The sequence below is a fragment of the Haliotis rubra genome, unplaced genomic scaffold (assembly GCF_003918875.1).
Source record: "Haliotis rubra isolate DU_JTF1 unplaced genomic scaffold, ASM391887v1 Scf245, whole genome shotgun sequence".
Taxonomy (NCBI): Eukaryota; Metazoa; Mollusca; class Gastropoda; order Lepetellida; family Haliotidae; genus Haliotis; species Haliotis rubra.
Genome location: NW_025766503.1, coordinates 26,861 through 42,643, shown reverse-complemented (window position 1 = coordinate 42,643; position 15,783 = coordinate 26,861). Strand labels below are relative to the sequence as shown.

The following is a 15,783-nucleotide window of genomic DNA, read 5'->3' as shown; positions in this document are numbered from 1 at the left end:
GTAGATAAGCATGACAGGCCACCATTTAACGGGACCCGTGTAAACAAATGGATCCCATGTAACAAGTATACTACCCCGTTTATATATATGGAAGCTGTGTAAGAGGTACACTATCCCATTTATACATACAGAACGCGTGTAACAGGTATTATAATACTACCCCGTTTATACATACAGAACCCGTGTAACAGGTATACTATCCCGTTTATACACACAGAACCCGTGTAACAGGTATACTATCCCGTTTATACATACAGAACCCGTGTAACAGGTATACTACCCCGTTTATACATACAGAACCCGTGTAACAGGTATACTATCCCGTTTATACATACAGAACCCGTGTAACAGGTACACTATCCCGTTTATACATACAGAACCCGTGTAACAGGTATACTATCCCGTTTATACATACAGAACCCGTGTAGCAGGTACACTATCCCGTTTATGCATACATAATCCGTGTAACAGGTATACTACCCCGTTTATACATACAGAACCCGTGTAACAGGTATACTACCCCGTTTATGTAACCCGTGTACAGAAACAGGTATACTACCCCGTTTATACATACAGAACCATGTAACAGGTATACTACCCCGTTTATACATACAGGACACATGTAACAGGTATACTACCCCGTTTATACATACAGGACACATGTAACAGGTATACTACCCCGTTTATACATACAGGACACATGTAACAGGTATACTACCCCGTTTATACATACAGGACACATGTAACAGGTATACTACCCCGTTTATACATACAGGACACATGTAACACGGTATACTACCCCGTTTATACATACAGGACACATGTAACAGGTATACTACCCCGTTTATACATACAGGACACATGTAACAGGTATACTACCCCGTTTATACATACAGGACACATGTAACAGGTATACTGTCCCTTGAAGACAAACAGATCTACAGTCCCGTGTAGATACAACAGCTGTACTGTACTGTGAAGACATACTGATCCACATGTAACAGGAAGACAAAGTATTGGGTCTTAGTTCTGTGCTGGGGTCTTAGTCCTGTGCTGGGGTCTTAGTCCTGTGCTGGGGTCTTAGTCCTGTGCTGGGGTCATAGTCCTGTGCTGGGGTCTTAGTCCTGTGCTGGGGTCTTAGTCCTGTGCTGGGGTCTTAGTCCTGTGCTGGGGACGGCGACGGGGAAGACACAACGGAGGAATCTGGTGACGCGATTTCAACACCATTAAGTGAAACGTGAAATGGACGTGAGAACGTTTGAAACAGATCATTTATAGAAGTGTATAATGTCGACCTGATAAGTTCAGTTAATCAATAACTGTTCATATTTCAACTTTTGGAGGAAAGTCAAGAATGACGGAGGTTGTATTCGCTTACCACTGTATCAGCAGTCACGGGTACTGAGTCATTGTTTCTGTTAAAGATTACATGTAGTTATTACTATTCGCAACCAGTGAGATGTACGATATACATTGGTTCTACTAGAATCCCTCTCTGTCCCCGTGGCAGGTTTTCGGAGTGAATAGGCCCGGCCAAGACAGATTTCAATGTATCAACTGTTTGTGTAATGGCGACATCCAAGTACATATACACAGATTATACAACTGTCATTCACTTTTTAGTAGAATAATCATACTGGAATTGATATTTTATTTAGAATATTTTCCTATTGCTTTGATAATAAGGTATGCCCTGACTCGTGGCGAACAAGTTTGATTAACCCAATTAAGACAAGTGATACCGATCCCCGAAACCCGCTGGGGTACCGGGGTATTGCTCTCCTGTCTGTGCCTTGTAAGATTTATTCTGATATATTAATCTGTGGCTTTAATAATTGGCTAGAGGTAAATAACATACTGGTAGATGAACAAAATGGGTTTCGTTCGAAGAGAAATACACAAGAGATTTACAGCTTTTTTTCAATTTTAAATAATAGGAAGCGATCACAACAATCGGCATTTGTGTGTTACATTGGTGCTATGAAAGCTTTCGATAAAATCAATCGTAAATGTTTATGGTATAAACTTATGAAAATTGGTGTTAATGGTATTTTTTTCAAGCAGTCCAGGCAATGTATGAGGATACTTGGTCATGTGTTCGAGTGAATAATCACCACACAGAACACTTTCCAATATACTCAAGTGTCCGTCAAGGGTGCATTATATCACCAACGTTGCTCTCTGTATTCATAAATGATTTAGCTATTGAAATTGATAACATACACTGTGGTATCCACCTGGACACTGACATGCTGAGTATCCTAATGCATGCTGACGATGTTGCCCTCATAGCAACTGACGGGCGATCTTTACAGCGAATGTTAGATTGTGTAGCAAACTGGTGACTTAGGAACATCTTCATTTGAATTTTACAGTTAAAGAATTAGCTAAATCTGCAAATAGGGCACTTGGTGTTATAATTTGTAAATTCAAAGCAGCTGGTGGTTGAGCTTACAACATCTGTCCAAAACCGAGCGTGTAGATTTTTCTTGGCAGTCGGCAGAAAGACTTCAAATTTGGCTGTCCGCGGTGAAATAGGCTGGACATCACCATTTACAAAACAAAAAATGAAATTCTCCGGTTCTGGCGCAGGTTACATGCTGCAGATCAATCTCGAATGCCGAGTACTATATGCAGATGGTCAGTAAACTTCCGTAGACCGTGGAATAATACTGATTTCAACTACTTGATTAGTTTACATTTACCAGTTTATGATCTGAATAATATTACTACTGAAGAGCTTAACTTGTTTAAAATATGTCGTACATACAGACTGTTTAAAGATCCTTTATCAGTATGTCAGTTTATTGATAAACAGAGGTCAGCGCAGTATATTGAGTAAGTTTCGTTGCGGCTCACTGCCATTAGAAATAGAATTAGGGAGATTTGCCCGCCCCAAAACACCGCTTATTGAACGAATTTGTAATTGCGATGCTGTTGAGGATGAAATACACTTTTTTGCTGAGTGTTCTCTCTATACAGATTTACGCTATGATTTATGGAACTTAGCTTCCCAATTAATTCCGAATTTCATACAGATGACCGCTGTCGATCAGGCTGTGTTCTTTATGCGGAATGATAAGTTTGTTAGACCCCTAGCCGTGGTACTATATCACATGTATCAGCGAAGACAAGTGTGTCTTTCGTCTCTACCGACGTAGTTCAGTGTACATTATATTTCTTCTCAGCATGAGGATGTCCTCCCCCTAACTTTAGATCTTGCACTTGTGATAACTTTCATGTATGTATATGTATAAACTGTGATATTTTTCATTTTTATTTATATGTATGTGGCGCCCTGCGTGTCTCATAGGCCATATTGGCCGGACGCGGTACATAAAATTTGTGTATTTTTATTGTCAGTGTTTTACAGTGTGTGACACGAACATATAATAATTTTCTTCTTCTGCTTCTTCTTCTTGTAATGCTGTGAAACATAACTCTACAGAAATACTCGTCCTTGCTTCAGAAGCACTGCCGCTGAAGACATGATTTTTGAATGAAACAGAGCCATCTTTCATAGTACAATCAATGTTGACTGGTACATTTAACATCAAGGTTGACAACATACACCGGCAACATATATTGTACATACATGTATGTTTTCTCAAGTAAATAGAACAGATATACAAATATTGACTCAAGCCTCCTGTTCATGTTACGCTTTCAAGAGTAATTCAGTTGACACTTGTCAAATATTGGCGTCAGACAAAAACCAGCAACACCTATGTTTGTGTCGCAAAACGATTGAAAGTTTACAAATATGAACATACAGTTGGGTGGCTTCTTTTCAACGGACACAGTGAGTAGCTTTATCTGGCTTTTGATTAATGTTTTATCGAGACAGGAAATGTATTATCCTGAGCAGTGTTTCATAATGTACATACAATATGAATGATAGTCACCAAGGCGGATATAAGGTCTACAGTGCTAAACACCACACAGTGGCTGTTCAGAGTCAGGTATCACGCCAGCTATAACCTTGTATTGACAGCGAAGCCACCGACGCTGGAGTATGACAAAAGGTTCCACGTGGACCGGAAATACAGTTTTTATTAATTTCACGGAACACTTTTCCCCGTCATTTTATTCTCTTTACATGTATTTGTTTACGCCTTGAGGTTTGAAAGCAACAATGAGTTTATTTATCCGTTGTAGGACAAGGAGACGCTTTGTGACCTTTATTTTAGCGGAAAATACGTGACGTCGGCTGTGCGGGTTATTCCATCCACCCGCTTGTCTAGCGGCCGTTAATGTGGAGACAGCAGGGAATACAACTGTGTATCAGTCTACATACAATGAGTATTGTTCCTAGGAAGACCTCCTGATATCCGGGTCAAATGATGACACAAAGATGACAGGTGCTAGCTTCGGTGTTCTTTCAGGCGATATTACAGACAGTGCTTGTTCTGACGCATGAACCACTTCCGTTGTCCCACTATTGGCATGTAAGATGAATTATAACGATCCTATCAGTTGTTGTATATACTTGGCTTGGTGGCTAGAAGCCTGTGAGGTGGTATTGGGTTTGAACAGTGCCCCGCTTGTCCGGTAGAGGCTAATGAGAGTTCGGTAAATGTACATGTCTCTATTTTTTAAATATACTGAACAGCAAAAGAAACGCAAGTCTGGCTTTTTGTCAAGTTTTTAAATAGAAGACAACCAATATTGTGTCTAATCATTTATTCTATAGAAAACACTATCAATTTAACAGCTGAGAGTTAATGGCTGTACATATGGCCGTTGGCAGTGGATTCCAGCAGCCGAAGACGGCACTTAATCCTATCGCTGGACACTCACTGTCTGCACCCCTTGACCCATGAACTAAGGCTGCTGTTACTGTTGCTGCTTGAGTTCGATTCCTTAGATGAGTGACCCGGATGAACGGATCTTGCGCATGAGTTGTCACCCGTGGCCGTCTGGTACGGGACGATCAGCAGCAACCCCAGTTTGCTGATGATGTTGAGCAAGTTGTGTAATGGTGGAAAGATGATAGCCCAATTGTCTAGCTACAGCAGTTGCAGAGCTACCTCCTAGACTAAGGCTTAGTCTCTGAATATATATAATTTTGATAGTAACAAACAAGCCCATTTATATTGAAAAGGAGCCCTAGGGAGACCAGAGATTCAGAACCTGAGGAAATCTAGACTTGCTTTATTTAAGGCTTTAGCACTGCAGAGAGAGCTTGGCAGTGGGGAAAATAATGCGGTTCAGGGATTGTGAGACAGACTAAGCTACCTCCGTGCAACTTTCCAATGATCATTCCCCTCTGCTCAGTCGTTAGTCTAGGCATCGTTTGTGTGTCGCGTACACCTCCTAGCGTCAATACAGAACTGTTTTTTGACACAAACCTTTATAAAGGATACCTCAGAGTGAAATGCATGCTTTCCAGAACCGTCGATGCACATGCTAAAATAATGGTTTTGCTGCACTATGGGTGTGTTTGTGTGACTGTTTCGTATGGACGTCAAATTGCCTGACATCATCTCTTCTGAGATCATTACGTCACTTTACCATGAACGTTCCATACACATGAATGCTTACTTTCATGAGATTTCATTTTTTTTAAACTTGAGTTTCTTTTGTTATTCAGTATAACATCTGTGCAGCATGTAGAGTGAGCGAGTTTAGTTTAACGCCACACTCAACAATATTCCAGCTATATGGCGGCGGTCTGTAATTAATCGACTCTGGACCAGACAATCCAGTGAACATCAATCTACGCAATTGGGATACGATGATACGATGATATGTGTCAACAAGGTCAGCGAGCCTGACCACCCGATCCCATTAGTCGCCCCTTATGACAAGCATGGGTTCACAGGTTGCAGCATGTAGAATAAAGATATGTAGTTTATAGAGCCACACATTGGTACAAATCGAGAGTGATGCTATCTGTTACATTTTCTCCGCAAACTCAAAACATACATCCAGAATTGGTGGTTAGGAACCCATGCTTGCTGTCAGAGGCCACTTACGGGATCGGGTGGCTGGCCTCGATGACCTGGTTGATGAATGGCATCGTTTACCATCTATGTAGATTCATGGTCCTGGTGTCAATATCTGGATTGTCTTGTCCAGATTATTTACACACCTCCGTCATATAATTGACATGTCGTGTTAAACAAGCAACACACCATTCATCAATGCCATTCACCAGACTACCAAATAGAAAGTTAGCTTTCCTTCACATTAAAGATAACCTGCCCGTCGTTTGACTGTTTCTGCCAGCTTCATTTAACCAAATGTGTCTGTATTCGTGACATGTGACTACTGCAACTGTGATGTTGGGGAACATATCGGGAATGACCAATATTGACTGAGATGTGAATGAGGGCTTTGTAGTCAATAAACCATCTGATCCTTGGTTTTAAATCAAATCCGGTATCATCATTTCTTCTTATTGAATTTATGAAACTAAGTTTACTTTTGATGCATCACTATACATCTAACGGGTTGGAGATCGCCTGTTGTTTTCAGGAATAGTATAGATTCTTCACAAGTGAACAATAACTTTTAAAACACACAGAAATCAAGCAGATATCACTGCATTTACATTAGATTACAGCTGATATTTGAATAAATGGCAGAACCGAGGGCCAAAATTTCGTGAAAGGTTGCAGGTGGCCATTCATCCACCATACAACACACAAGAAACTGGGTCAGTAGCTATACAGCATACTTCCACGTATGACAGGTTGATAAACTGTGACACATTTACGGAGGTGTAAAATGCCTGGGTAATGGGTAATACGTTAACAGGGTGCCTACAATGGTGATCATAGTGACATCAAATCGGAATTCTCTGAGCACGTTTCGACACCTTCTTTGGTCTTAGGGTTTCAGAGGACATATAGAAGTTTAAAACGAGCTGGTTCCATGCTAGAAGTTCCGATAAGCTAAGAACAAGTACAGTTGAAGTCACCTGTCTTCAGTTACCGGGTCTTTCTCCCCTGTATCACATGGTAGATGGATATCTGGTCTAGTGCAACATTTATGCCTACATAATTGCATATGAATTTAGTTTGTGTCTTTTCTACGTGTTTACAACGATTGATTAAGTAACCAGATACATCGAACTTTCTCTTGAACAATGTACTCATCTCTCATAAGAATACACGAAAAGGTACCTTTTTGTATTTACTTTTAGTATTTTGTTTAATTAAAAGGGACTGGTATAGAAAGAACATATTGTATATTAGTGATGGCCTAATTGGACATGAATCTTTGTAAAGAGTGTAGGAAGGAAACAAAGCTATCCTTGCTTGGCAGCTGCTGGTTACGTCATATAGTACACAGGGCGACCCTGACCAGTACATGGCATGTTGGTGTTTCCATCTATCAGCGTGGCAACTTGGATTAACCCTCCCCAGTACCGCCGTCTGACTTGTGGTGGTCTCGCCAAGGCCTGGCAGAAACTGGGACTGTCCTATTGTGTGGAGAACTGCCATCCATCACTACACCCCCTAGGGACAGATTCACTAAACACATGCACCGTGTCGGAAAACGAGGGGAAGCATTACGATATCATGGCAGATAAAATCAATAACCGATTATAGTAAACTGTACTGCCCTAGCCTCGTGCGGGTGGCCCTTTATGTAATGCGACAGTAGGCTGACCGGCAGCTTTATGTTACTGAAAAGTAGGGTAGGTCCATCAACGCAGATACTTCGTTGGAGTCATCTTGACCTCTTCAGAGAGTTATAGTTTCTGGACTACAGTCAAAGAAACTTCAAAGAAACGTTCCAAATTTATGTAAGCAGTAAACACGTCAGGCAGTCGAATATGAGCAAGTATTGGTGAAACCGGCACAATACTGTATTGCTCCAAGACAACCCCAAAATACATTACAATAGTCATCGGCTAATGTCGCTTTGTGCATGTGGGCCCAAGAATCAGAGACCATATAATATGTAGGATTCGAGTCCTGGATAGAAGTCGGAATGCATGTCCTTTTAGATAAAACCAAAACTGCATGTTTTGAAGCAGTGTCTGAAGAGAATCCAAGCAGAACATCCAAGCCAATCTGGATCATACGTTTCTTATACTCATAAGGAAGGCAACTCAGGGAATTGTGGCGCCTTGCACGACAGAGTCATCAGTGCCAAGTAACACTGACAGATGCCTTTACCTTACGTTAAATAGCAAACGCAAGTCTAGGTAAGAGACAGTGCCTGAATAAGCAAGTCTGCGGTGGAAATATTACATAAACGCTTTCAAAGGTAGATAACCGAGTTGAGGGAATAAACCTAAAAGTTTGTGGTTACTTTTTGCACTACGTTGAACGTGCACTTCGCACGCGACTTGAACGCACAAGGTCACGCTGAGTGGGTCAGAAGCCAATGGCTGCTAGCCATGGTCTAAGGACCATTAATTAAAGAGTAAAACTTTGGCAGCGGGCCAGAGAAGTTACCCCCAGCATTGGTTGTGCTTTATCAATCACCCATGCGAGATTGTTGTCCCAATTAAATACCAGGACTTGCGTTAATTATGCATGTATCTCTTGCATTTCATCTAAAAGCCGGAAGGACTTAGTCTACACTCACAAACAAAATGTCCCTTGTGGAGTGTGTTTCTGTACGTTCCCAGATACAGGGTAGTAGCACATTAGCGACGATCATGTCGCGGGCCATACCAAATCAATCATTGGTATAGGGTGGACGAGTAGGATGATGTTCTTCGACACGTGCTTACATTTCACAAAATAACAACGAATTAGATATTCTTTATGTCAGATTTAACGGATGTTTATTTGGTATAATAAACTACGTATCGGAATATCTTTATTCTGTATTTATAATACTGACATATGCTAAACACCATTTATTGACAGATAAAAAAGATATACACCAACTTTGATGGTGGCTGGAAATGAAACAAACAAGGAAGGGTTATTCGATGGCGGTGTAATTCCTATTTTGGACCTTTCGTTGACACCTAATAACACTTTGATAACGTTTGTAATTTGGTCTCCAGTTTTCTACTGTGTATTTTTCTTTGGCTTAGCAGTTCAAATGAATATGTGCACCCAACGGCTGAGGTAAAATTGTAAAGATATAATTGCAGAAAGAGAATATTTTCACAATCAATAGTGGTATCTTACACGATTCGTTTCATACCAGAGTAAATCTAAAACCCTTCATCATTATTATTAACAGATCAAAATAAATAAATTCAGCACAGATGGTTCAGGTGATCCTGGCACAGCTAGAGCCATTGCCCCCTCTACACAGCCCAAACAGCGAATGGGACTTTCTCAGGAAGCGCTGCCTAGTTGAAACCACCAAGAACTTTCCGTAGATTCAATTCTGCATTACCCAGAGTGCCAGGACTGTGTTCCAGAACAGCAGATTCGACAGCAAACCGGAGCACCTTCCTCATGTCAGTCAAGAGATTGAGAGGTACCTAAGGTGCCAAGAACTATCATGAGTCAGAAAACTAGGCATTTCATAAGCGAGGTCCGCATAATTACCATGGATTCCCCATAAACTTGTTAATGACATTTGTCTAAAAGGCACACAAAATACAATGGCATACGTAATTTCATTGATTTTATCAAAAAGGACAAGTAAAGGTATGGTTTGTTAGCATGAATACTTCTGAAGCTGTAGATGGGCCTAGTCCGCAGAACTTTATAATTACGTTTTCCATGAAGTCCTCTACATATACTCAGAGGGGTGCAACGTGTGAAGCCCATTTCTGGTGTCCCCCGCCGTGATATTACTGGAATATTGATGAAAGCAGTGTAAATCACTCACTCACTTAGAGGCTTAAGTTATTGTGACACACATACAAACGGAATCATTGAAAATGTTTCAAGGTATGATGCAGAGCAACATTCTATAAGAACAGCGCAACTAGCATATGCAAATGAGCCACGACACACGAGATGGTTCATAAGCAACTTCACGCCACGTCTCAACTGGAGACGTGGACGTGGACGTCGACTCTGGCATCAGAATTGGCCGTCGGGCTGGGCATATTGCCGTAGATGCGTAGACGTTGTGGAACACCTCAGTTGCCATGTATGCCATGCTGTCAGGTTTGCTACCTGGGTGCCGTTGTGCAAAACAACCTTAGCGCTAAGACTACCGTAAGTCTATGTTAAAATATGGGAGTTACGGCCACCTTAGCGCTAAGACTACCGTAAGTCTATGTTAAGATATGGGAGTTACGGTCACCTTAGCGGTAAAGTTGTTTTGTACAACGGCACCCAGGAACCTTTGTCGGTGGTGCGTGGTTCGAATCCATATTCTATATTTCATATCACAGCTAAATGTATTACTATTTCCAATCTTTCTAATGACAAACTGTCGTTCTACTTTCAGTGTTTCTCACTGTGACGTTTAAAAGCTATCGTGTTAAAGGTAAACAGTATGGTGTGTAAATAGCCATCCACTGCAATTTGTATGACGTAAATTATGTTCTGTGTATTCATTTTGAATTATTGTCAGAACGCTTTGTTCTTGTTGCAACAGGTACCAAAACAAATTTATACAAGCACAAAATAACTGCGTCAATCCGGCTGTGTATACAGTTGTTCAAGAACCATTTGCGCAAAAAAACCTCGAGCATGTGTGAAGACTTCAGTGTCGATCTGTTTGTACTCTTATTAGTAATAAAAAAACTTATTTAATAAAAACAATAGTTGGTATTCATCACGCGCAAATAATGTGCACGAAGTAGAGAAGTGTGTTTCTCACGGTTTGTTGGTGCCGACATGGAGAGATCGCCGACATCAAAGCGGAGCCTACCGTGTGAGTAGCTGGCCGATATGTTTACCGGAAGTGCTTCCTTGTCGTGACGTCGTGGATGAATGGCGTTCAGGCAGGCGTGACGCGCGACATGAGTTTTGAAGCCGCCCAGGCTTCCTTCACACAGTAAGGACACTGTGAAAAGACTGACATGACTACTGTCAGTTAGTAATCCAATAGTAGGTCATCGGGTTGATTAAGTCAGCTAACCCACGGAAAAACGTGAGAAAGTAAAGTTCATATAGAGAGGTATATTCTTATACACGCGCACTCGGACACTGTGTTCGTGCAGTTTGACTGTAACCAAATCAGTACACAAGAACGCTTGGGTTTCCCACAAACTAGATTAATTCATGCATATCTATAAGTCAGGAGATATGTTTACACGGGTGTCTGAGCATTAAACTGGATTCAAGTAGCAGTGTTATAATGTACGATGTGAAGTGATAGATTCTAATGGGAGAGAATAAAGGCTTACTGATCACCCTAGATAATAATAATAATAATAATAATAATAATAATAATAATCTACTTCTATAGCGCCGAGTTCCAGCTAGGCTGCTCACAGGCGCTTGTGCAGTTCAGTTTATTTCATTTAAAATAGATGTGTCTTTAAATGTTTTCGAAAAGTTTGTAGACTTGGGGTGGATTTTAGCGACAGATAATGTGTTTTGAAACTCACATGGCCATAATGTGCTTCACAGTATGCATTACGATACGATACTTTAAGTAGATCAGACATATTGACCGACTGACTGACTCACAGACTGAGCCGCTAACTATCCAAGGACTGATCCAATGACTGACCAACAAACTCATTCGCTGACAGGCGGCCTGCGTCAGTTACTGACTGACCCACATAAGGACTTTGTTACTGACCGACAGGTTGACCCACTGACTGACCGACAGGTTGACCCACTGACTGACCGACAGGTTGACCAACTGACTGACCGACAGGTTGACCCTCTGACTGACCCCGGGTCTGATCGACAGATTGACCCTCTGACTGACCCTCTGACTGACCGACAGGTTGACCCACTGACTGACCCTCTGACTGACCAACAGGTTGACCCACTGACTGGCCGACAGGTTGACCCTGAGACTGACCGACAGGTTGACCCTCTGATTGACCCCGAGTCTGATCGACAGATTGACCCTCTGACTGACCGACAGGTTGACCCTCTGACTGACCGACAGGTTAACCCTGAGACTGATCGACAGATTGACCCTCTGACTGAACGACAGGTTGACCCTGAGACTGACCGACAGGTTGACCCTGAGACTGACCGACAGGTTGACCCACTGACTGACCCCGAGTCTGATCGACAGATTGACCCAATAACTGACCCTTTGACTGACCCACAGGTTGACCCTCTGCCTGACCCCGAGTCTGATCGACAGATTGACCCTCTGACTGACCCTCTGACTGACCGACAGGTTGACCCACTGACTGACCGACAGGTTGACCCTGAGACTGACCGACAGGTTGACCCTGAGACTGACCGACAGGTTGACCCACTGACTGACCCTCTGACTGACCGACAGGTTGACCCTCTGACTGACCCTCTGACTGACCGACAGGTTGACCCACTGACTGACCGACAGGTTGACCCACTGACTGACCCCGAGTCTGATCGACAGATTGACCCTCTGACTGACCCTCAGGTTGACTCACTGATTGACCAACAGGTTGACCCACTGACTGACCCTCTGACTGACCGACAGGTTGACTCACTGACTGACCGACAGGTTGACCCTCACTGACTGACCAACTGACTGACCCTCTGACTGACCGACAGGTTGACCCTCTGACTGACCGACAGGTTGACCCTCTGACTGACCGACAGGTTGACCCTCTGACTGACCCCGAGTCTGATCGACAGGTTGACCCTGAGACTGACCGACAGGTTGACCCACTGACTGACCCCGAGTCTGATCGACAGACTTACCAACAGGCTAAATCCTAACTTCAGTGAACACATATGGTCTCCAGGAGGACCAAATATAAACTTACCTTACAGATTATCATCTTCTGTTCTTCAAAAACTACTTTGACTATGTTCTCGCGTCCTGCAGATCAGTACATTGCATATATATTGCAGCGGCAAAGGTCGCATTTCAGTGGAATAAAAATAATCATTTTCAGGGTAGGCACAATCTATATAAGCCAACATATGAATACTTTGCTGTAATATATTATTTCGTGAGTGCGACGTTTCGATACAGATTCTTGTACCGTTGCCATAAATATGTATCGAAACGTCGCACTCACGAAATACAGTAGTTGTTATCCATAATGTTTGTTCAATATTGAATTTAGTTTTGTATAATGCTCAGTGAAAAATGTCAATCATTCAATTATATAACGCACTTTCCTATTCAATTCATTTGCCTGTCTTGTGCACATTTGAGACATATATTTTCCCCACCAAGACAGACAATATACAATAATATCATTAGATTACAGCAAATACGAAATAACACAAGGTGAGAAAAAGGTAACACGAAGAAATTCCACAGTAATTTGAACTTGTGTCAAATACAAGTCAGATAAACCACCGAGGTCCTCCTGTAAACACGTGCATTGTGATTAGGTGTCCCCAAACTCATCACATGTTTTCAAAACTCAGCAGGTTATAATTGTTGATGAAATAACATGACAACATCCCCGGGTTTTTTCCAACTGATGTCAGTATGACGCATGTCCATAATGACGTCACCAACCTGTATTATGCATGTAGTTGTCTGCCCTTGGCACGACACCCGTTCAGGTGTCGAAAAGACAATTACATTATTTGATGACCTAGAGAAAAACGTGCAATAATAATGCATGGAATAAGATAAGCGAAATATGTGACGTTCCTTCACAGGGGACGCATCCAGAGAATACTCTTGTGACAGTAAGACGTTATGCACTTATCCAGGAAGATAGTTTGGTAAGCTGTAAATTTAACCTGACATGCACTTTAATATTTAAGCACAATATAAAACAAAACATGCTATTTCAAAAATACAAACTTGATAAATCTATATCCACATGGTTTTTTTCTATTTTACCTGTGAAGATTCGGGTGACAATTGGTCTTCAGCAACCCATGCTTGTTGTAAGAGGCGACTAACAGGATCGGGTGGTCATGCTCGCTGACATGGTAGACACGTGTCATCGTATCCCAATTGCGTATATCGGTGCTCATGATGTTGATGACTGGATTGGCTGGTTCAGACTCGATTAATTACAGACCACCGCCTTATAGCTGGAATATTGATAAGCGTGGCGTAAAACTAAATTCACTCACTCACTCACTCATTCTTCACTTTTATAAATGCATCACATACACGTGACTTCACTCATCGAGAGCAATGACCTCGGTGCACTGAACGGTGCGATGTCCCTGATAAATATTATTGATGGTACACTGTGTTTATTTACAAGTGAAGCTAGGCACGCCGATAACCATCCACTACCTTATATGGGCAGTGTTTACGTCCTGGTCTGGTATCGTGGAATATTCCATGTCTTCCAAAACATTCGATTGTACCCGAATGTACTCGTAGGGCGATAACAACCAAGGCCAACCCGGGGGCAGGTACCGGGGCTGATTCCCCTGAGCACGGGCTTTCCGTGAACATTGTGTGACCCAGTTTCGCTTTTGATATGCTCTGATGTGGCACTGCCACACTCTACCGAATCGCGTGATGTGGTTACCCTCTTTGATGTTTGCGACCATGCAATTATCTCTCCGTCCTTGTAATGGATTAGCGAATGTCTATAATTTGTGTAGCTAGTGACACGTTTAGGCTGCGGAGTGTGAAAAGTGCTGGCATTCGGATCTGGCTAGTCAAAAACTTTTAACAGATTGTAACTTTGTAACAAAAGTAGCCTACTGAAAGTTAAATAAAAATCTGTTTTAATTTGTATGCTCAGTGCAGGCTTATATCAATGTATGAAACACCTACAAACTCCTAAAAAAACAGGAAGCCCACAGGTCTGATAACTGAAACATGTTGCTGGTCCTGTTAACATGTAACCAGCCCTGTATTTAAAATAGCAAACTGAGATAAGGTGTTAAATTATTGTAATTAATGAATTACTTGTACATGTGCAAAAGCAATTTAAAAGAACTTGGTGGTCACTGTTGATTCATTTAGTGTCACTGTCATCTGAATAAAAAAAACCAGGCAATCTCAGAATCAGTCTCAGTATCTTTGGAAAGAATGTTCTCTGTTCTTAGTGCAATGAGCACAGGGGATTTGTAACTCTCCCTGTGAAAAGTAAATATGTGCAACAACAAATTTAACAAATACAACTTGGTCACTCTTAATTCAGTCAGTATCACTATCATCTAGATCGGAAAAATCAGAGGCAAAGTCAGAATCAATCTCGGGAACAGACTCTTTGGCAGGAATGTTCTCATCAAGTTCATCACTCATGACCACATGGGATTTGTAACTCTTCCTGTCCACGCATTCGAACTATACAGACGTCATCTAGCTACCACAATTGTAAACTATTTTCGAAATATTTCCCATAGTCAATGACATGGTGAAATATATACCCTTGGAAAATGTATTGGCCCACAGGGCTGGCTATAAAATAAAGTTGTAAGCCCGCCATGTAACTAGCAAGCAGCGGGCCGCCGGGCAGACACTATTTCATACACTGCTTATTCATATGTATGTGTGCATGTATATTTATATGTGTGCGTGTGAGCATGTGTGTGAGCATGTGAGCATGTGAGCATGTGTGTGTGTGTGTGTGTGTGAGAGAGAGAGAGAGAGAGTGAGTTAATGTGTGTGTGTGACAGAGTGAGTGAATGTGTGTGTATGTGTGTGTGTGTGAGTGAGTGAGTGATATTTTACCCTTTTATACCGTTATACTGTTGATAATCGTACTCATTTTAATAACTGTATATATACTAAAACAAAAGAAAAAAGAAGGGCATGAAGGTGGGAAGGGGTTTCGTATGGACTGTGCAGTTACCATACCCCTGAACAGTGTGTTACTGGTTGACGTCGCGGTTGTAAAAC

At 41.8% G+C, this 15,783-nt stretch overlaps 1 protein-coding gene across 1 annotated transcript; it reads left to right on the top strand.

Moving 5' to 3' along the window:
• The first annotated feature begins 11,553 nt into the window (after positions 1 to 11,553).
• On the top strand, positions 11,554 to 12,722 carry LOC124279047 (clumping factor B-like). Its single transcript, XM_046714848.1, has 2 exons — positions 11,554 to 12,420; positions 12,555 to 12,722. The coding sequence occupies exons 1-2, from the start codon at positions 11,554 to 11,556 to the stop codon at positions 12,720 to 12,722; spliced, it is 1,035 nt and encodes a 344-aa protein (XP_046570804.1).
• Positions 12,723 to 15,783: the final 3,061 nt, after the last annotated feature.

Coding starts and splice junctions, on each gene's coding strand:
- LOC124279047 (XM_046714848.1), top strand. CDS start 11,554: ATGACTGACCAACAAACTCATTCGCTGACAGGCGGCCTGCGTCAGTTA. Junction 12,421..12,554: donor ACCCTCTGACTGACCCTCAG/GTTGACTCACTG, acceptor ACTGACCGACAG/GTTGACCCTCTGACTGACCG.